Source organism: Helianthus annuus, chromosome 4, assembly GCF_002127325.2.
Source record: "Helianthus annuus cultivar XRQ/B chromosome 4, HanXRQr2.0-SUNRISE, whole genome shotgun sequence".
NCBI lineage: Eukaryota > Viridiplantae > Streptophyta > Magnoliopsida > Asterales > Asteraceae > Helianthus > Helianthus annuus.
Genome location: NC_035436.2, coordinates 171,552,329 through 171,575,464, shown reverse-complemented (window position 1 = coordinate 171,575,464; position 23,136 = coordinate 171,552,329). Strand labels below are relative to the sequence as shown.

At 40.4% G+C, this 23,136-nt stretch overlaps 2 protein-coding genes across 2 annotated transcripts; both read right to left on the bottom strand.

The window, feature by feature from the left end:
- Positions 1 to 14,187: 14,187 nt before the first annotated feature.
- On the bottom strand, positions 14,188 to 15,201 carry LOC110933360. Its single transcript, XM_022176589.1, has one exon. The coding sequence runs from the start codon at positions 15,199 to 15,201 to the stop codon at positions 14,188 to 14,190; it is 1,014 nt and encodes a 337-aa protein (XP_022032281.1).
- An 871-nt stretch (positions 15,202 to 16,072) lies between these two features.
- Positions 16,073 to 22,848, bottom strand: LOC110936374 (long chain acyl-CoA synthetase 1). Its single transcript, XM_022178743.2, has 19 exons — positions 22,585 to 22,848; positions 22,437 to 22,500; positions 22,259 to 22,348; positions 21,372 to 21,428; positions 21,118 to 21,166; positions 20,958 to 21,034; positions 20,841 to 20,880; positions 19,888 to 19,982; positions 19,441 to 19,608; positions 19,260 to 19,370; positions 18,908 to 18,995; positions 18,760 to 18,826; positions 18,591 to 18,666; positions 18,369 to 18,486; positions 17,999 to 18,244; positions 17,763 to 17,902; positions 17,002 to 17,184; positions 16,803 to 16,922; positions 16,073 to 16,400 (listed from the first exon to the last, which is right to left on the bottom strand). Exons 1-19 carry the CDS (start codon positions 22,725 to 22,727, stop codon positions 16,353 to 16,355), a joined length of 1,980 nt encoding a protein of 659 aa, XP_022034435.1. The 5' UTR covers positions 22,728 to 22,848; the 3' UTR covers positions 16,073 to 16,352.
- Positions 22,849 to 23,136: the final 288 nt, after the last annotated feature.

Below are 23,136 nucleotides of genomic sequence, written 5' to 3'. Positions count from 1 at the left end.
TACGTTCAATAACCTCAAAAGGTCCTATGTATCTCGGACTCAGTTTGCCCTTCTTGCCGAAACGCATCACCCCCTTCCAGGGTGATACCTTAAGCAACACTTTTTCACCTACTTCGAAGTGAAGATCCTTACGTTTTGGATCAGCGTAGCTTTTCTGCCTATCACGGGCAGCCTTGAGACGTTCCCGGATCTGGACAATCTTGTCCGTTGTCTGGAAAACAATCTCTGGTCCTGATAATTGGACCTCTCCTACTTCCGCCCAACAAACAGGCGATCTACATTTCCTACCGTATCATGCCTCGAAAGGCGCAGCCTTTATGCTGGTGTGGTAGCTATTATTGTAGGAGAATTCGATTAGGGGTAGGTTCTTATCCCAGTTACCACCTAAATCGATCGCACATGCACGAAGCATGTCTTCTAGCGTTTGAATGGTACGCTCACTCTGACCGTCCGTCTGTGGATGGTAAGCCGTACTGAAGTTCAAACGCGTGCCCAAATATTGCTGGAAACTCTTCCAGAAGTGAGACGTGTACCTAGTATCCCTGTCGGAGATAATAGTCACAGGTATGCCGTGTAAAGCTACAATCTTATCAACATAAAGTTGGGCTAACATATCGGAGCTATACGTCTCCTTGATGGGTAGAAAATGAGCTGATTTAGTCAGCCTATCGACTATGACCCATATTGTATCGTTTCCTTTCCTGGTTTTGGGTAACTTGGTTATGAAGTCCATAGTTACGCATTCCCACTTCCACTCGGGAAGTTCAGGCTGTTGTAGCAAGCCAGACGGCTTTTGGTGCTCGGCTTTGACTTGAGCACAAGTTAAGCACTTTGCTACGTGGGCGGCCACAGACTTTTTCAAGCCTATCCACCAATAATTTGCCTTTAAATCTTGATACATCTTGTCAGCACCAGGATGGACCGAATATTTGGAACTATGGGCTTCCTGGAGAATAACATCTCGTAGTCCTCCATAGATCGGAACCCATATACGTCCGTTCAGTCTAAGGATTCCATCCTTGCTAAGAGTCAACTGCTCCTCAGTTACTCCTAACTTTTCATTAGGATAATTAGCTTCCAACACAGCCTCTCGCTGTGCAGCTAAAATCCTTTCAATTAAATTGTTCTTGACCTCAATGCTTTTGGCATTGATTCGAATAGGTTTTACCCTTTCTTTCCTGCTTAAGGCATCAGCAACCACATTCGCTTTGCCGGGATGGTACCTGATCTCGCAATCATAGTCATTCAAGGTTTCCATCCAACGGCGCTGCCTCATGTTCAACTCCTTCTGGTTGAACAGGTGCTGGAGGCTTTTATGATCAGAATAAATCACAAATTTAATACCATAGAGGTAATGCCTCCACAATTTTAGTGCAAATACAACGGCACCCAACTCCAAATCATGGGTGGTGTAATTCTTTTCGTGCACCTTTAATTGCCGTGAAGCGTAGGCAATAACCTTGCCCTTCTGCATAAGCACACACCCCATGCCCGTGTGTGATGCATCGCAGTAAACTACGAATTCATCTGTACCCTCAGGTAAGGTCAACACAGGTGCGTTGCTCAGCTTTTGCTTCAGTATTTCGAAGGACTCTTGCTGCTTTGGGCCCCAAATAAACTTTTCTTTCTTCTTGGTCAGGGAAGTCAAGGGCGCAGCAATCCTTGAAAAATTCTCAATAAACCTCTTGTAGTACCCTGCTAACCCCAGGAAACTACGGATTTCGGTAGGCGTCTTTGGCTCTTGCCAGTTCATGACCGCCTCTACCTTAGCGGGATCCACTTGGATACCACGCTCACTCACAACGTGACCTAAAAACTGAACCTCTCGTAGCCAGAATTCACATTTCGAGAATTTGGCGTAGAGTTTCTCACGCTGTAGTAATTCGAGAATGCAACGGAGGTGCTTCTCGTGGTCAGCTTGGTTCTTGGAATATATAAGGATATCGTCGATGAAGACTATGACAAATTTGTCCAAATACGGCTTGCAGACGCGATTCATGAGATCCATGAACGCAGCCGGTGCATTTGTGAGCCCAAAAGGCATCACTAGGAACTCGTAATGACCATAGCGAGTCCTAAATGCTGTCTTATGTACATCCTCATCTCTGACCCTTAGCTGATGATATCCCGACCTCAAGTCGATCTTCGAGAAATAGCTTGCTCCTTGCAGCTGATCGAATAGATCATCGATCCTCGGCAAAGGATACCTATTCTTTATGGTCACTTTATTTAGCTCTCGATAGTCGATGCACAACCGCATCGATCCGTCCTTCTTCTTTACAAATAGGACTGGTGCTCCCCAGGGAGATGAACTAGGTCTGATAAAACCTTTCGCCAGCAGTTCATCCAACTGGGTTCTCAGTTCTTTCATTTTCGTTGGAGCTAGCCTGTAAGGTGCTCTAGCTATCGGAGCCGCTCCAGGAATGATGTCTATTCTGAACTCCACTTGTCTATCTGGTGGCAAACCAGGTAGTTCTTCAGGAAAAACTTCGGGGTATTCAGAAATGACAGGAAGATCCTCGATCTTCGGCTTAGGTTCTTCTATTATCACCTGAGCCATGTAAATTACACAGCCTCTGTTTAAACACCTTGAAGCTTTGAGCATAGATACGTCCTCGGGTAACCCGTACTGCGTATCTCCTCGAATGGTAAGAGATTCACCACTCGGAGTCTTTAAAACTATATGCCTTTTGCCGCAAATGATTTGGGCCTGATTACGGGATAACCAGTCCATGCCTAGGACTATGTCGAAACCCGCTAGTTTGAAGGGAAGTAGGGATAAAGGAAAAGAATGGTTCCTAATGGATATTTCACATCCCTCTAAGACAGTGGAGACGGTTTCTATCGTGCCGTCTACTAACTCTACTTCGTATTTCGCATCAAGGGTTTTGATAGGCATATTTAGTAGTTGGCAAAATTTCTGGTCTACAAAGGATTTATCAGCGCCAGAATCGAACAGTACTCTTGCAAATATATTATTTACGAGAAAAGTACCTGTAAGCACGTTGTCGTTCTGGACCGCTTCCTTTGCATCCATGCGAAAAACTCTCGCATTTGACTTCTTGGTCTCTTCCGCCTTCTTGGCATACTTAGGGCAGTTACTCTTGATGTGCCCCTTTTCATTACAACCATAGCAGGTTGCATCCTTGATCTTTTTGCACTCCGCAGTCTTATGATCCTTGGACTTGCATAGTCCACAGGAAGGAGTCTTTGATTGCGATTGTGAGTTCGATGCAAATCTACATTTCCCAGAGTGGGGTTTCTTGCAGATTTTGCAGTTGGGCCTTTCGCCAGCTTGCCCATCTTTCTTTGCCTCCGACCCTCTTTTGCCTTCACCGTTTCCACGGTGCTTCTTCCCTGATCTTCGTGAGGTATCATCCTCACGTTTTCTCTTCTCAGCCTCCTTGCTCCTTAGTGTCCTCAGACGGACAGCGTCTAAGGTGAGAGACAAGGAGAGGTCAGTAACTGACCTGAAGGTCGTCGGCCGAGAGGCCTTTACACTCGCCTTTATTGCGGGCTCCAAGCCCCCAATGAAACGGGCAATTCTTCGAGGTTCTGGTGTCACAAGGTATGGGACCAGACGAGACATTGTATTGAAACTCGTCAAATATGCCTGGCAGTCCAGGTTCGTCATCACCAGTGACACAAAGTCAGCCTCGATCTTCTCAACCTCATGCTGAGGGCAGTAGTTTTCCTTAATGAGAGCAATAAATTCCTCCCACGTCATTTTGTATAAAGCAGACTTACCAGATGCCTGCACCAACGCCCTCCACCATGCCAGGGCCTCGCCCTTAAATGACTGGGACACATACTTCACCACATCCCTCTCTGCACACCCGCTGATGTCCACAATAGTGTCCATTTCATCTAGCCAGGTGATACAATCCACCGCACCTTTCTCCCCTGTAAATTCCCGGGGCTTACAAGATACAAAGTATTTGTAGGTGCAACCCTTAGCATTTGATGCATCAGTATATTCTCTATCGCGATGAACGCTGTTCTCAGTGGACGAGTGTTTGTCGTCATCTTTCTTGGGTTGAGAGGGTGGTTTGGAGTGTGTCTTTGGTTTAGAGGGTGGTTTTGACACGGTTCTGCCTTGGGACTCAGTATATTGACGATCAAGAGCTGCCTGAACAGCATTGTCAATCAGAGCCTTCAGCTGTGCGCCTGTCAAATGCACTGGCGTATTGTCGTAGTCATCTTCATTAGTATGGCTATTCTCTCCGTTGGGATCCGCCATTGTAACTTGAATCTGTTACAGAAGATAACAAAATTTTATTCAGGAGATTATTATATGATTGTCTTTTTATGACAATTTGTCAACCATGGTACAGAGACCATATTTGGTTAACTTATTACTTCATTACATATTAGGATTTGAATATATCCTATTTCAGCTATATAAATAGTATTGGCGGTATAAAGCCTAATCATGATGATGTTTTATAATATTAGCCGAGATTTCAGAGAATCAAAGGCATAGAGATTTGAACCGTAGTTCTTTTTATCTCTTTCTGACAGGGAGTCATAGACCACCACTGCATTTTGTCGTTATAAGACAATTATTACGGCCCATAGGCACTACACCTCTAATGGATGTTTTAATATGGTTGGCCCGTAGGCACTACATCTCTAATGGATGTTTTAATATGGTTGGCCCGTAGGCACTACATCTCTAATGGATGTTTTAATATGGTTGGCCCGTAGGCACTACATCTCTAATGGATGTTTTAATATGGTTGGCCCGTAGGCACTACATCTCTAATGGATGTTTTAATAATATTGATCACCTTCATTGGTGATTTAACCCACGATTTGTAAATCATTTAGTTGGGTTTTGAAATCCTTAAAGGATTATCGTATAAGAATGACGTGCGTGATTTTAACGAATCACATCTGCCATGATTGTTAACATGCGTACAGAGGTTAACAGGGAATCAGAATCTTTTCAATTAGGTCGTACCATCTTGACTGGATCTTAAAAGACACCAAGCTAGGTTTCACCTTTTAAGATTCTTTATTTAGGCAGATCAATTAAAAGGATTGGTTTTGATTTATTTCATACATATTAAAACAAAACTCATAACATACATTCCATAATCTTAAATACAATTACATATCGCCCTAAACGGGTCTTTCAAATAGTATATACCTCCATAGAGGTATAAAATAAGTGACAAGTCCACGCAGGGACTAACATAAGATAGGTGTCCATGCAAGGACAAAAATAAGTCCACATAGGGACTGAAATACGATAAATGTCCACGCAGGGACTTATTTCAAAGTAGAAATTACATTAGTACAACTATTAAGGGCTAGTGGTCACGTTTCTTCTTTTTGCCCTTTAATAGGTTCGCTAAGCCCTTGAGAAATCCTCGGTGGCTCTTTTTCTCTTCCTCGAACTCTCTCTCCACACGATCTAGTCGATGGAGTATCTCTTCCTGTTCCGGAGGAGAGAAACGTGGTTGTGGCGCTTGTTGCGGAACTGGGGGTCTGGGAGGTATTGGATACCCATGAGCTGAGTAGTCCGGTGGTCCCATGTTCCCATGAGCTCCGTCGGGGTAGCGCGCATTATATCTAGCCGACACCACATAGGGGTCGCGTTCATAATTGTAGTTGTATTGTGCTTGTGACGGTTCGAACGGGTTGTAAGCCGTTGGACCCGTGTAAGCAGGTATGGGTTGGTCGTACCCAAATGGTGGCGAATTTTGTGCAGCTGGTGCGGAGTTCGCCTCCTGTATAGGACTTGAAGGTCCTTCTTCTTGTAGTGGCGGATAGTGGCTACTACTAGAGTGTCGAGGGGTGCTGAAGTGGATACCCCCTCCTCCTCGTGTGGACATACGAGCATTTGTCCTCCTACGCCTTGGCGGATCAGGCATTACTGGTTGCGCCGGTGGCGGAGGTGGTGGCGTAACTGCCTCAAAGCGTGAATCCTCAGAGGGATCCTGTGGATGTCGCGGTTGTTGTGATGTCTGTTGAGGTGGCGTGTAGTACCACTCATGTCGGTCAAACAACGCTTGGAAGCTGTCTGGCCCCTGATAGGGTGTGCCATGGAAGGATGACCCATCAGAGACTTCTATCGGATGCGTGGGCGTACCACGTGCTGGTTCAGTAGGATCCTCATCTTCCTCCATGAGATCTTCAGAAAAGTGGTCTTGTGGACCAAGCGGAACAAATCCAGAAGGTTCCTGTATCTAGTCAGCCGGATTAAACTGACCTATGAAGTATGGAGTAGGGTCGTCGTAATTTCGGTGCGATACCGAACGTTGTAGAGGTATGAAGGAAGGTTGTGGGTTGTTGGGATCATTCTCTGAGTTTGGCTCAAAGGAGTGCCGGTAGGATGGCGTCGAGCTGTGCGAGGTGGAATGCCTCGCAGGTTCATACAGATCTCTTCGTCGTTGTGGTTCTTCACTCCGTGTCATTGAAGGATGTCTTGTACCTGATGGTCCAGCTTCGTTATCGTGATGTGTCACGACTTCTCCTCTGCCTCTTCTTCCCCTTCCTCTTCCTCGGAATATAACAGGTGGCATTTTCCTGCTTTATAAAACTTTAAATTCCAATAATAAAAGAAAAGACAAAATTGGAATAACAATCCGAATTTGTCCTAAGTTCTTGTCTAGACTCAAGTATGTGCAATTGTGTCATTGAGATTAAACACAATGCCTAATGTGTTTAATTCACTCAATGTTGGCTCTGATACCAACCTGTCACACCCCGATTTCCACGTGTCTCACCAGTGGGCCCGGTGGGGGATTACCGTGACGATGTTGGCAACAATATAGTCAAACCACACAATTATATAAATGCACAGCGGAAGCTTAAAGATAAATATATACTTCAACCTCTGGTTGTAATATCAAATGTATTACAGAAGTCGAATATATCCACAGCGGATCAAAATAATAATAAATTATTGTTCATTCAGATACGGCATCGAGTTTGCGAGACTATTCGTGATGCTTAGGAAGCTAATACCAGCCCATTTCGTATAGTACCTGCACTTAATTTTTTTGGGGAAAATACGTCAGTTTACACTGGTAAATACATTCAACTGACACATTTGAAAATGTTTATTAAAATTGATTTGAATGCACAAGGCACAAACTCTTTTATAACTTGGGAAAATTATTAAAATCTTGTGAACGTTTTACATGTTCTTTTATGCGTTCAGTAGCCCGGGTCGTGCCGGGTTAAAGATTTATAGACACACCACATTGCGTAAAACCGTAGTATAAAAACCAACGGCTACGTCTTTTAATTTAATGTCGACAATATATACCGGGTGTACGCCTACACCGGGATGTCGAAGGTCGTGGCCATTTCGTAAAATGATGCCAAGGATATCCGGGACAACGGTCATTAAACCCCCCAAAGGCTTTTAAGAAACAAAACTGTTTAAATGAGCCAATCATATTAATTAATTAACCACCTAAGCGATGGAAAAATATAATGCTCAATCAAGCGGTATTAACATACCGTAACCCAAGCCCATATAGGGGAAATAAGTTAAAGTATTTACCTTTGCAAGTATTATTCCTTAGTTCAATTAAATCGCCGATAGCTTTTACCGGGGCTCCTAATCTGGAACGAAGGTTTTAATTAACCTCTTAGAATCCTAACGGGTCCTTATATTAGCCGTAGCCTAGACCGGTTGGTTCCGATATATATAGATATGGTTTAATCGCGCGAAAAGGCGAAAACCGAGAGTGGAGTGTGATTCTGACCCAACAAGTTCAGAGACTTGTTTTATATGGGTTTATGGTTCACACTCTGGATTTTGGGGTTCAAATAATATAATTTGACCCGTATCGGCTAAACTATGAAAACTAGTTTCATAAGCCGAACCGTGCGCGCAATAGGCGAAACGGTTAACCATGAGAGTCTTACGCTTATTTCCTAAGTCAATATGCCTTAAAGTGGTTGTGGTATCAGTAGGATACCTTCCGTGATGCCCGTAACGAGTTTAAGTTAATATTATGCCCCGTAGGGGCTTTTCGGTCATTTTAAAGACTTTTAAAGAGCTTTTCGAGTTCTACAGGAAATCTGAGTTTCCCGAACAGCTTGTAAAGCTTAAAATACTTTATTTATTATTTGGAACCAGTAGCAACTGGAATCGGGTCAAAAGACCTTGTAGAACTCATGTTTTGGCCGAAAAGGGCATATTCGGTATATACCGAACCGTAGCCATAACCGCAGGTTATGAGCGAGGTAAAAATTATTAAAAATCTTTAAAATTCCCAAAATATTATTTTAATACAGTGGGTAAAAGTTTTGGTGACGAAATCTTGGTTTAGATAGGTGTTATGCTAATTGCGCCGTTTATTACAAAAGTTTATTTTAATTGCGCTATTTAGCATAACTCTCATTCTAGACCTCGGATGGACGTGAAATTTTAAGGACATGCTTATAATTTATTAAGCAAGGTTCTGGTCCGTTCACGTGTCCGAAATACTCGTTTTATTTTCAAAATGGCGTTACGGTCAACTTTTAGGCGATTAACGGAATTGCGCAAAAGACTCGGATAACTCATGAACCGATCACAGAGGTTGATACCATCATGTAACCTGGTCCTAAGAGAGTCCTAAGGTATATCTATACCTCACTAAAACGGGTCAGAACTGAAGTCAAAGCAAAAGTCAAACTTTTGCGACATTCGGCTCCGAACCGGGTCAATATAGCAAATGGTCGATTCAAACGAGCGCAAACAAGTTTATATACTTATTATCATGTTTTATGATTATCAAAACAGGTTCCATAGCATGTACATTACAGATTATGCATAAATCGCTAAAATAGCTTTCTGTTGACTTTTTAAGTGCGCGTTTGACTCGATATTTGACATAGTTAGAGTGGTGATCATGGGGAACCCTTTTAGGGGTTTATTACCCACATAAATACCAACTCAAAACTACTTTTGATCCGTCATAAGACTGAACCATTTGCAAGTTATTGTAATGACAACCGTTAGTTACGACGGTTGTGTTTATAAGCTATAGCTATGGAAATGCAAGACCATATTGATTGTGAACGACTTACAGAAGTAGTATCTTGCTTAGAGAGCAGAAGGGAATGCTAGAGAGCTCTTAGAATGATCAGATAGATGTGTTTGTGTTGTGGTGAATGTTATGAACCAAATGTGCTTATTTATAGTGTTCACAAGACCTCAAGATCATCACAACTCGATCTACCTTTGATCATGGATCATGGGCAGGTGTCCCTAAGTGATATGGGTCGAGTAGGGGGCACCCATGCTCCATTAATTGGTTGTTTGGTCGTTCAAAGGCTCCAAAAGGCAAGATGTTACAACTTTCTGCATCTGGGCGTCTAATGCGGCCCGCATGGGAGTTCCATGCGTTTATAATGCGGGTCGCCTGATATTCAAATATCAGACGCGTAAAAGAGGAGGCTCGCGGCCCGCCTCAACTTAACCATAACCATCACGCGGGTCGCGAGAGGCCTGGTTTCCAGAAATTTTAAATCTTTTGAAATGATTACGAAATCCTGGTAATTAATAACGAAATCTTTCGTAATGATTTACCTGACCTTTCGGGTTTGAAGGGGTAACTTTGCGGTTTGGCCCTCGGTTAATTACAACTAAGGACCTCGTGTTATTTACCCGCGTTGTTAAGTCCCCGGTTAGTTTATTAATTATTCAGAAAGACTTTAACTTTCATTATTGACGCTTTTAACCCTTCTTCTACGAATTCGATCGTAACTTTCTCGTTTCATAACCAAACTTCGCGAAATTTATATATTATATTTTTGTGAGTGTATAATACCGTTACAAAGCCTTGGGAACGTCAAAGGGTCACTCAGAGGTATAATTTAAACATGTTGACACGGTTAACCCCTGTAGCTTGTAATCTCTCACTTTCTTTTGCGTTTCGCTTCTGTACGACCTATGATTTATTCGTTTGAAGGTTCAAGCATTATTTAGGGTTACTATACAGTATATTTACCCTTGTTGACATTTATAACCCTCGAATTTTTATACTTTCAAGGTTTGTCAAAATTTAGTCCTTTATTTAATATCAATGCCACGTGTAAACAAATGACACGTGTTAGCACATTATTGGACACAAAAATTCGAGGTGTTACACACCTTTAGCCCAAGCCTAACCCTTCACCCAAAAAGTCCTCTTGATATTTACAAAGGTATAAAGTTAAAAAGGAGGAGGATTGATTGCTTGGCAAGCTTATGGTAGGAATAAGTTCCATGCCGCTCTCGAGTGATTCACTAAAAATACACCTTCGGCCGAGTGTTGAGTGATCCCCCGTGAGGTATGTGAACTTGTATATAATTGAAATTTTAAAAAGGCATGTTATGCCCAAATAAGTAATTTCTCTTATGAAACGTTCTAAATAAATCACAACGAATAGGATTGTAAATAGTATAAAAATAAAACCCAATAAAGATCTTGGATTCCCGACACTCAAGACAAGCCCAAAACCTTCTCTTCTACCCATTCCATTTGGGAGTGTAAGCCACATATTAAAGAGTTTTGCTTGAGGACAAGCAAAGATTCAAGTGTGGGGGTATTTGATGTGAGTAAAATGCAACATATAAATTACATTAAATGAGCCATAAAACTAACCCTAGTTAAGTACTAATGTTGGAAAAAGTGTACTTTTGTCTTCCTTTTGTATTTTCAGGGTTAAAAGAGCTTAAATGAACAAAAGAAGCAAAAATGCAGCCAAATCCAACATAAATACAAAGAAAAGGAAGAAACGTGGTATGCCCGACTCCTCGACAGCATCTCCCAAAGCAGAAACAAGAAGAAAGCTGAGCATGGGGCTGTGCCCAGCTGAACACGGGGCTGTGTCCAGCGGACACGGGGCGTGTCCAGCTCAACACGGGGCCGTGCTCAGCGAGCACGGGGCAGTGTCCAGGATGGTCAGCCCTGGCAGAAAAGACAAAGTGATAGAAGCTTCTATTGCCCACCACGGGGCCGTGCCCAGCGGACACGGGGGCGTGGTCAGAGTGCTGCAGGTGCATTTATTGTAATTGCGAATTACAATTAATGAAGAGAGAGAGTGTCAGACGGGCACGGGGTCGTGTCCAGCGGACACGGGGCCGTGCCCAGGCTTCTGTTCAGCCTATAAATAGGAGTACTTGGAGCCATTTCAACTCATCCCTTGGCACACCACCTCTCTCACACTTCATCCCCCACCCACCACCACCATAACACCATCATCCACCACCATCATCCATTGTCCATCGTAGAGTGTGTGAGTCGTCTCGGGATCCAAGATTGATCGTAAGAGTTCTTGACAATCAAGGCCATGTTTGCCTAAGTCTCTTACATCACTTGGTGAAGACAAGTGTTTAGTATAATACTTTTTATTTTCAATCTTTTGCACTTTTTATTTGGTTTTGTATTAATGACTTTAATAACTAGTTGCTTATGTTGAAGGTGATCTTTCCTTATCGTTTGTCCGTGGTGTCTTGGCATTATTTTACTGTCTATATAAAATAAAAGATTTTCACCATTCATATCTCCACGGTCTATATGGAGGTATGTTGGCTACCTGGTCGGGGGTTAAGGGAACGGTTTGGTAAGGGTCTTGCCCTTGTTCAGCGTTTAGAGGTCCTGCTTGGGACCTGGGTCAAATTTAGTAGGATCTCCTTCAATGCCCATAGGTATTGGATGGCGGGGATCCAAACTCTTTGACCCCCTCATAAGTTAACTACTATTAATACTATAACCCGGCTATTTAGGACTGTATCCCTGCTGACTCAGACTACTTAGCCGAGGGTAACGTCACCGCCGAAAGCGGGGCCTACCACAATTTGCATTAATAACTTAATTCATTATCTTTCAATAATCCGACCCTTTAGGATTGTATCTTTGCTGACTCAAACTACTGTGTTGAGGGTAACGTCGCCTTCAAAAGAGGGGCCTACTACAATAACTAAGATAATCTCTTAAACAAGTGCAAAAGTGCGAAAATAATCAAAGGTTATACTAATACACGTGTCGGATCCAAGTGATTCATCTTGTCTATCTGTTTTTATTTTATTTTATTTTTCAGCATTTAGTTAGTTTTTATTTTCTTAGTTTAAAAAACATTTTTCTCACTTTTTGATTTGATTAGACGTTGAGGATAAACCGGTATTAAAAGCTCTTGTGTCCTTGGATGACCTCGGTATCTTACCAACACTATACTACGTCCACGATGGGTGCACTTGCCCATATGTGTGTTTAGTGTTAGTGAATATCGTGTTTTATAAATTTAAAACTTGACTAAAAGTGTAAAAAGGGCTTAAATATACATCAAAAATATATTACACTACACACGCATCAATAGCGTAAGCGTTGAATAGCATGTAAAATAGCGTGTCGGATGAGATATGTGTCGAATGGTGAGTTGATCGGATGATCATCCGGACGGATGGTCATTCGGACGGATGACCATTCGCACGGTTGGTCATTCGATTGGGTGGGTGTGTTAATGGAACTGGAACTTTTGAAGTTTTCGTTGTAGTATAAATCAAGTCATCCGGACGGATGGTCATTCGATCGGATGACTATTCGATTGAAAGTGTGATATTCTTTGAAGTTTTGTCAAATTGTTTAAATGTTGAACTTATAAAGTCAAGTCACCTGGTCGAATAGTCATCCAATCGGATGGTCATCCGATCGGATCATCCGATCGGATGGCTATTCGATCGTTGATCTGATGTTTTGCAAATTTCACAAGTTTTCTAAGTTAAAAGTTGAAGTTTTAACGGAGGCGGCATGACGACGTGTTAAACAACGGGAAACCACTCCAAGTCAAGCTCAGTCGATCGGAAGGGAATCACCCCATTCGATCAGACTTAACTGTTCTCGATGGAGTTTCATGTTCAACCCGTAAGTCGGTCGTCTCTCTGGTGGAAATCCGTTCTCAGACCGGTTCTCCACTAGAGTATGAGTAGAGAGCCTGAACGAGTCTAGATTCCATTAGTTTTTAGTTGAAAAGTGAAGAAAATTGAAGAAAAGTTTGAAAACAGTTGGAAAATGTTGAATCTTGTTGAGATTTGTGTTATATCGTGTAGAAATCCTTTGGATCTGAACAAACTTTGATGAGATGAGGTCACACAACAATTTCCATCGGAAACCGAGATGACGTCACCTTTAAAGAGTCCAAATCCGTTGATTTCATGGTGGAAAAGTAGTGATTTCAGTGGAGAAGATGATGATGATGATATGTGTAATGATGATGGAAGTACAAGATTTAGGAAGAAAACTTACGAAAATAGCCTTGAATCGAGAGAAAAGTGCTTGAAAACGTCTGAGAGCGTGTTGTCGGATAGAGCTGTCACATCAGTGAACAGTTGATGTGACAGGTGAGTATTTATAGGTGAGGGAGAGATAAGGCGGTGGAGTAGTGGGTCGGATGGCCAGTCGATCGGATGGCCATCCGATCGGATGGTCATCCGGTCGGATGTCCATTCGATCGAGTGGTCATTCGATCCGACGGCTTGTGCGAGTTGGTTTTCCGACTTTCTTTCGTGCGTTGAGCATTGCGTTGTGTTTAAGCGAGTTGCGAGTAAGCGTTGTGATAGCATTAAGCAAGTAGTTACACAAATAACATAACACATAAAAAGCATAAAAGTAAATCTGCGTTTCGAGTTTGCGATGAGATTGCGTTGCGATAGAGTTGCGATTGCGACTGCGAATAACATCCCAAAACATATACGAGGCATACACAAGTAAGGCACATAATAACACACACATAGAACAATACCAGTAGCTGTGTTTCGAGTTTGCGATGCGTTGTGACAATGCGATAAAGAGCATTTTAAATGCGTTAACTGTGTTTGAGTAAGCGTTGTGAAACATGATTTAAATTATCGTTAACCAATATATCGATTCTCGAGAGTATAAGGCGATTAAATAAGAAATGAGCAATAATTAAGCAAGAAATGATAGATTTGAATAACAACATGGCTTGACCTTGACTTTGACTTTGACTTTGTCTTGAAAAGTCGGGTTGTTACAGTTTTGATCATACCTTGTTCATCTATGGCGTGTGATGTTGCTCCCGTGTCAATAACTGAATTCTGGTCATAATTGAGCTGCATCGAGGAGAAGGCTGCATTAAGGTCTGACGGACACATAGGATTGTAACCCGTAGGTTGGTTGGAACTGAAGTGGGCTTGCGGTGTGTAAGATGGCGGGCCGTAGGCAGGTGCGGGTGGGTTCAGGGTCGGCGGATGGGCTGTAGTATAGTGGGCCGACTGGTTTTGAGCTGTGGCTTGGGAATGGGGAGTCGTGGGTTGAAAGGTGGGTTGGGTCGAATAGGGCAAGGGGGAGTGTTCCACCAAGCCCGTTGGGGATAGGAGAGGTTGCTTGGGGCCCAAGTTTGTGGTGAAGAGTTGTTGTCGCATCCATAACCGCAGCCGCGGTTACTAGGCCCTCGGCCACATCCTGATCGGTTATAATACGGTTGCTGGGATGGGTGGTTGTTGTAGTTATTGGAACCGGTAGGAGGGTGTGGTTGTTGTTGGTTATGGGAGGTTTGGTTTTGAGAGGTTGCAACATGGACGGACTGTGTGGTCTTTTGGCGGGCTTCTTGTCGAATAACTTCATCCTCCAACATGCTCCTAGCAAGATCCCAATCTGCATTACTGGCGTTAATAAGAGAGGCAGTCGTGTCATATTCTGCAGGCAGCCCCTGAACAAGTTGAAGTACCAGACGTTCTTTAGTAACCGGATGGTCCATGTCCTCGAGCTGGTTCGCGAGATCTGTAAGGCGCTGACAGTAGTCGTACAAAGACGAGCAAGCGGACAAGTTGTAGTTGCAAAACTTGGTTTCAAGCGCCCCGGCCCGAGCTTTCTTGTTGCTCAGGTATATTTTTTCGAGCTTCACCCACGCATGGCGAGTTGTAGGATCGCTTTCAAGAACCCGAGGCAGGAGGTCGTCAGACACAGTGCTGTAAATCCATTGGAGAATAAGAGCATCGAGTTCTTTCCATGATTGGTATTCGGCAGCGGTTTTTGGTGGGGGTTCGGATCCATCGATGTGATCGAAGACCTGATTTGCCACAGCATGGAGCCGGAAAAGTTTAACCCAGGATGTATACATAACCTTAACGCCATTGAGGGTACGTATCTTGGATTGCACGTTTGTTACCGAGTAGGCTGGGTGCAGATTTTTGGTGGGTTTATCGGAATTGGATGACTCGGGTTCATCATTTTTGTTATCGGGATCCATAGGTTAGATGTGCCAGGTAATCGGAAAAAAAGAGATGCTGTTGAAACAGCAAGTTATCGGAAAAAAAAAAAAAAAAAAAAAAAAGAGAGAGGAAGAGGGTATTCAAAACCTAGGGCTCTGATACCATAAAAGTGGTCATGAATTGTATTTACAATAATAAGATTACAAAGGATCCATTTATATATGGATTGAACCCTATCACTAAATATGGAAACAATAATCATAACCTAAATATAATACAATCATGAATATATGAAAACACAATCACATGCATAATTCTCGGCTAATAAGGGAGAGGCGACACATGACCGCTTCAGGATATGGTGGTTATAAGCAATCTGAATATGAATGAATATGAAAATGTTGTTGGGAATCCTTATGGTGGTGGGAATATGCCAATGGATTTAAGGGTACGGTATCCAGATGTTGAGAACCACCCTTCTTCAAGATCACATGACGGTTATGGTGACTTTCAAAGCCAAAGGCATGAAGACTATGGGAAGGCGTATAATAGATATTAAATCATGTGTACCACCACTGGTGAGTTGGCTTAATCTTCAAATCTTATAAGCATATGAGCAAAGTTGCATTGACATGATTCAATCATTGGTCCCATCGCATAGGTAAGTATACCGGTTGTACTGTGGCCTTTTTTGTGGGACAAGGTTCTAAAACTGTGTTCTATTTGTTTGGGATAGATGTTGTAGCAACCTAATATGTATCTAAGATTTGGAATTGTACAAGTCAAGTAGATTTTTTGTTGTTTTTGGTCGTTTTGTGGGTAACCCAAAAGCCGAAATCTGGTTTGTTTATTCAAAAATTGTAGATGTGATGAAGTTTCGAGTGCAATCAAATGGCTCAAACACAATGATTCATTCAAAGACTTGGAACCTAAAACCTTATTTATTCAAAGAAACATCAAACTCAAAACTAACTTTAAACATTCACCCTAAAACCTTATTTATACCGGAACTTAACAACCTTAAAGATAAACATGACTAAACCAAATGAATAAAAGATACGATTATTGATAATAGGCTCGATAATAAAGGAAATAAATATTATTCAAATCTTCATATGATCTTCGGTTATATCACTGCATCAGGATGTTTCTATGTCCTGTATTTCAAGACAACGCTGGAAGTGATAGTTTAAGACTTGTTCCCGCCTAAATTTTTGTATAGAAGCTCGATTTCAACCTGCATAATTAAATCATACAAAGTTCAACCATCCATACCTTTGAGCTAGTAGAGAAAATTGTATACAATAAACTTGTGCATATTGCTTTTGAATGTGACACATAGGATGGTAATCACTTTTTTTTCTCTCTTCCACTGCTCAGTGGTGAAGCTTGAGATTTCTAACAGGGGAGTCAAAAACGTATATACTAAAATACTTCAATAAAAGCAGGGGGGGGTCAAAAACGTATATACCCAAAAATTTCTATACGAAAACTACATACTCTCCACTACTGAGCGAAAAGTTCGGGGGGTCGGCCGCCCCCTCCCGCCCCTACTATCCTACGCCCATGCCACTACTTCTGGTTATTTTCTATGCAATGTGTGTGTATATATATGATATATATTAGTTTTAATTTGTACCTTGTAATAGTTGAGCAATCTATCTCTTTTCTTCTTCATTGTTGGTGTCAAAAAACCCTTTTCCCCTTCAAATGTTTCGGCTTCAAGGATCACACGCTTGATTGTTTCAAAACCTCTCAACTAGTTTCACAACGCAAACAAAACGACATTGTTTATGTAAGTGAATCTATAAAAGAAAAATATAAACAAAAAACCGCACCTTATTTCTTTCTGCAGTAGATTTGAGTTCAGAGAGAATGTAATCCTGTAGTTGACTCAGCTTACAGAGCTCAAACAAGGTTGCCTTATGCCCGTTTTTATGTGCCCATCTTTCTGCATGATCATGGTTCACTACGACCACCGCCACCAATGATGGCTTGAAACTATCCCCATATACCCAAATCTAACCACATAACATATAATCATCACTCACATTTTTTAATATAATCATGTTATCACTCACATTTTTAAATATAATCATGTTATGCTAACAGATCTGACCCGAATCCATTTTGAAGTAACAGACATTTAGTAATTAGTAGTGGGTGTACCTATTGGCACACCAAAAAGGGCTTTTTTGTCCTATATACACACCCTGCAGTGTCGAGCTGTGACCAAAGCACGGCGTTTTGGTCTGGTCAACCAGACAAAAGACTGACGGATGTCTGACGGATCTGTTGACCGGACCAAAACGCCGAGCTTTGGCCGCGTTTTGGTCCTGTCAACCAGACAAAAGACTGACCGGGTGTCTGGTTGACAGGACCAAAACACGGCCAAAGCTCGGCATTTTGGTCCGGTCAAAAGACCCGTCAGACACCATTCAGTCTTTGTCTGGTAGACCGGACCAAAACGCCGCGCTTTAGCTACAGCTCGACACTGCAGGGTGTGCATATAGAACAAAAAAGCCCTTTTTGGGCTGACTATCTACACACCAAGTGTGCAAATAGTCTCCCCCTTAGTAAAAAGGTAAATGATAATTACATCTTCAACAATGGGAGTAATGGCATAAAGTTTTTCCAAATGCTCAAGTGCAACATACTCTCCTTGTGACAATTTTATCAAATGTTTCTTCCTGTCAATAATCTTCAATGCTCCATTTGGTAATATCTCCCCAATGTCACCTTGTTATACATTCATAAACATATTAAAAAAATCAAATTCTCAATACAAACAACAAATAATTGAACCCACTTGATAAAAAAGAAAGAAGCTTTAACCTGTATGAAACCACCCATCTGTCATCACCTCATTGGTCAACTCTGGATTCTTGTAGTATCCTGCAAAAGGAGCTTTCCCCCTAACACATATTTCGCCACGTGGCGGATATGCCAGCGGGTCGTAACCCATGTCCGGAACTTCCTCTAGACGTAGTTCCGTGTATACAAAGGGCGAACCGACGGTCCCAACCATGCACATTTCGTCTGGAAATGCAACCGTTGCTAAACCACAAGTTTCTGTCAACCCTGTAACAATGAAAAGAACGTGTTACGTAGAGTAAGAAAATCATTTGACCCGTTTGTATACGAGACACAACCTAAATCAACACATGCGTATCACGTATAGTTATTAATATCAAGATGCATTTACCATAGCCCTGTAATACAAAAGCACAGGATGTAACCCTTAAGAACTCTTCCACCTCAGGGCTTAATGGAGCTCCACCAGATACTATAAGCCGAATCCGACCGCCCAGTTTGTTCTTAATCTACAAAAAAAAAAAAAAAAACAAAAAAAAAAAAACCCAGAAGTTTCCACTCAGTATATTAAATTTGATGTGTCATTTAAGGAATATAATGTCTAGACAAAAACCTTGCTAAAAGCCAGCATATCTGCAAATGGTGATGCATCTTTCTGCTTATAACCTGCTTTCAACCATCTAAGTTTGCTGCATAAAATACATATTAAAACCGGCATTCAATTCACAAACGAAAAGGAAGAAGAAAGCATGATTAACATGTAAGGGAAGTGATTTAAATACTAGTTGTATAGAATGTCAAATATTTTCCTTCTCCTTGGATTAAGTTCTTCGAGTCCTTTCAACACGCCTGAAAGACCAAAGAATCATCAGGAAGATATTAAAAAAATATCGACGGGTGACCAGCCGACAACAGCTAAGTTCTTGAGACCTTCGTAAATCCGTTCCAAAACGCGAGGTACTCCAGCTAAAAATGTTGGTTTTAGCTCCATCATATCATCTCTTAAAGCATTTATATCCTTCAAAAGGTAACAGCCAGCATATAATTATAATTAAGATTAACGTATCTTAACCGACAGGTCAACGGAAATTATTTTTTTTAATTCTTCACATTTTTAAAATTTTTTTATATTTAAAAAGTTTACTTTTCTTCTTTTGGAATTTCGGCCGATTTGCCGACTAATACTTCCCTCATTGATTTTTTTTTTTTTTTTGTCTCACTTTCCAGTAATGTAATTAAGCTAAAGTTGATTATAGCAAGTAAGAATTGAAGTGAATTTTACCCCGTGGAAGAAGCCAACAGAAGCGCCTTTACGAAAAAAGTATTCTTCAATCATACGATCAAGAATGTGGGCGAGAGGCAGGAAGGATAAATAAACATCATCTTCGGTCATCTATAATCATACATCTCCAAAGTCAACACATGCAAAGTCAAAGAAAAAGTCAAAGAAAAAGATTTAGCACCTTGTCCTCAAATTGCTCCATGAAAAGATCAACCCCATTTATATTTGTTGTAGCATTTTCATGAGTCAAGACAACACCCTTTGGATCTCCATTGGTGCCACTTGTGTACATAATAGTACATATATCTGTTGGTTCAGGTGTCTGCAGCTCTGACGGATGTTTGCTTCCCTGCTCAATATTAATGCGTGTATAACCGTCAATCTTTTAACATAATCATCAAGCCAGACAAAACAGGTCGGTGGTGGGGTAACGGGTCAAAATGGGTTCTGGCTAAAAGAGGTCGGGTCAAAATATACCGTTTTTTAAAATGTTATAAGTTTGGTTTGGTTCTGATCAAAACAGGTTGTTGTAAACAAGATATCAATATGGTTCGGGTCAAAATGGGATTTGATAAGTTTACTCAAATAATATGTACAAACATAATGTTGACGAAGATGAAGGTCAAACCATATCAAGGAAGTCATTCCATGAGAATGTTTTTATCCCAATGGATTCCGCCATTTCTTTTTCGTTATCCTCCATTGATGTGAAACAAACAATCGCTACAACCACAACAAAAACAGATTTGTTAACCTTATTTATATATCTATACAGGGGTCCTGTACATTAATCCAGAAGTGTGAGAAGTGAATTATAACACTATATATAACACTATATAACACCATATAAACACCGTATAACACTATGTAACACCATATAACACTATGTAACACTATATAACAAATATAACACTATATTTTTTTCTGATAGCATGTCTATGATAGATGTATAGTGTTATATTTGTTATATAGTGTTATATAGTGTTACATAGTGTTATATGGTGTCAGAGGCGTCTCTGAGAATTTACGTACCCTGTTCGAGATTGAAAAAATGTGTCATTCTGTTATGTTTTGTTATTATTTAAAAAAGATCAAATGAGTATTGGGCTTAACAAACCTAAATCCAAGTGGGCTAAATTCTAAACCATAAAAAATGATTTGTAAATGGGCCTATATTTAAGGTGGTATGTGTTTACTATTTAAAAAAAGTAACATATACGTATCAGATTTTTTTTAAATCCCATGCCCCTTAAAATCGTGGGCCTTGTGCGAAGGTCCTCCCCGCACACCATCAAAGCCTCCCATGTATGGTGTTATATGGTGTTACATAGTGTTATACGGTGTTTATATGGTGTTATATAGTGTTATATATAGTGTTATAATACACTTCTCACACTTCTGGATTAATGTACAGGATCCCTACCCCAGGGGTACATTAAATGTTAAATATACAAAACCAACTTTTAAGTAGAAAACTGAACAAACATTTGTACTTAGTGCTGATCAAGGTGCATGTGTTTATACGGTTCTCATAATTTTCCACTTAAAATTGGTTATGTGTATAGAGAAAAGATTTCTCACCCTTGAGCCGTTTAGTATGCGTACAATCTGGATCCAGTAGCTGCAAAAACAGCTTAAATATTAATTACTGGTATATAAATTAATGAAAACTTAGTTAATTTAATGCCACTAATTTACCTGTTTAACTTTTTTATCTTGGACAAAAACAATATCAACCTCAGCATGCTCCAAGATAAAATTTACAGCCCCTGCCCCTGTTCAAATCAAGAGAACCAAGATTAATCTAAAGGGTTAGGTACTTATGTCACAAAGAAAAACAAAAAAGAAAGTGATTTACCAAGGGTGTCATATAGGGGTACACAAATGAGGCTCTGGGCATTGCAAGCCTACATCACAAAAATTAAATAGTAAAATAGGTTGAACTCGTCTATACACGTTTTTTTCTAGTGTCAGTACTCAGTACCATGTCGGTCGGTTCATGACCCAACCCGTTTACTCCAAACACTAAGTCGTTAAGCTTCGTGTCAAGTCATGTCGTGTTAACAGCTATATGTATAAACCATAGCGTAATTAATGTAGACGAAAACTTACCTCCATCGCTACAATCCATTGAGGGCAATTTGATCCATAAATTCCGACTTTACATCCCTATCCCATGTTTGTAAAAAATCAATGCATGTACATAAAACATTTACATTGTGGCGTACTTATAAAATAACCTGATACATATATTTATTCTAATGCCAGTATAGAGTAAAGTTCCCGTACAAATAACTTTAACGTACTAAACGTACGAATAGCATGAAAAAGGCAAAAAAAACGCGGTGGCATTTTCGGAATTATTTGCTCGTAGGATAATTATCAAAATTACTCTACAAATGATCCTCTAGAGTAATTTTGATCTTGTAGGGTAATTTTGTAAAATGTTCTTGTAGATTGTAGAGTAATTTTGATCAAAAAAGTATACCTCACCAAACCCCCCCCCCCCCCCCCCCAAAATTACTTACTCTACAGGATCATTTGTAGAGTAATTTTGAATTGTATGTTGTTTGATAAAGTTGCAGAGAAATTTTGTTTCACATGTAGAGTAATTTTGATACATTGTAGAGTAATTTTGATAATTACCCTACAAGATCAAAATCAATCTACATGAACATTTTACAAAATTACTCTACAAAGATCAAAATTACTCTACAGGATCATTTGTAGAGTATTTTTTATAATTACTAATAATTACAAAAATGCCACCGCATTTTTTCAGCAAAACCTTCAGTTCATACGTTTTGTACGTTAAAATTATTTGTATTTGATCTTTTGTCTACCAGTATGATATGGAGTTACTTTGATCTTGCGTGTTATTATGATAAATAACATTTTTGGCATCATAATTTTTACAGTTAATGATGATGTGCACAAGTTGTGACTTTTTTTAGGACAAACCATTTTTTTTTAAAAGGGTCCTTTAAGGGTATACTTACAGGTTGGAAGCCAGAAGCTCTAAAAGCATTTGCAACATGCAAAACTTCCTGATATACACTTTTGTAAGTTTTCCAAACGTACGGCCCCCACTAAAACACAAAAACAACACACACACATTCAACAAAACAAACATCAAACATGGATCATTTCAAACAACATGTAACTGATCAGTACTACCGTTCCGTTTTCGAGCTCACGCCATCCAAGCATCCTGTTGTTAGGATACTTTTCAACAGCACACCTACAAGACATATTATAATAATATTACAGTAACATTTATATTATATATGACTGTTTGTTAAGAATAAAGATGAAGAACAAGAACCTAAAGACATCCCAAGTGGTCTTGAACTGAGAATCAACAGGTGGGAAAGATTGTTCTGCAAGAGGATTTCGGTAAACCGGGCCAACAGACGGGTCACCTTTTCGCCCATCTTCCACCTTCACAGCAAACTGCAGCTTATCCATGTGTATGCCTGATTTCAACTTTATTTACTAAAAGTTGGACACTAATTTTGAGAGCAAGCAGGTGATGAGTTTAATAATTTATATCTTTGAATTGATTTTCATGTATGACAAATTGACAATGCCAATAAATAGGAGCAAGTAGATGATATTTTTTTAAAAAAAAAATCAAGTAGATATTAAATGTGATAATTGAGGAGTAGTTTGAAGTTTTGATGAAGAACCAAGAGTGTCAATAAATTCTTGATGATATTTTTTATTTTTATTTTTTTTGTCATTTAAAGTTTGAATTTAATACAGCCAGTTAAAAGATAGGAAGTAAATGCTATGCATGATGTTTCATCTAATTTCTAATCATATGTACTATGTATTTACTAGTCTTCTTCATTAAAGAGAAATGAAGCCTTTGATT

Bases quoted from the DNA above. Each gene is read 5' to 3' on its own strand.
- LOC110933360 (XM_022176589.1), bottom strand. From the start codon at position 15,201: ATGGATCCCGATAACAAAAATGATGAACCCGAGTCATCCAATTCCGAT.
- LOC110936374 (XM_022178743.2), bottom strand. From the start codon at position 22,727: ATGGATAAGCTGCAGTTTGCTGTGAAGGTGGAAGATGGGCGAAAAGGT. The intron at 18,487-18,590 runs GTTTTTGTCTAG...TTTTTTTTGTAG, and splicing joins ATATGCTGGCTTTTAGCAAG to ATTAAGAACAAACTGGGCGG. The intron at 18,245-18,368 runs GTAAATGCATCT...TCATTGTTACAG, and splicing joins TTTTGTATTACAGGGCTATG to GGTTGACAGAAACTTGTGGT.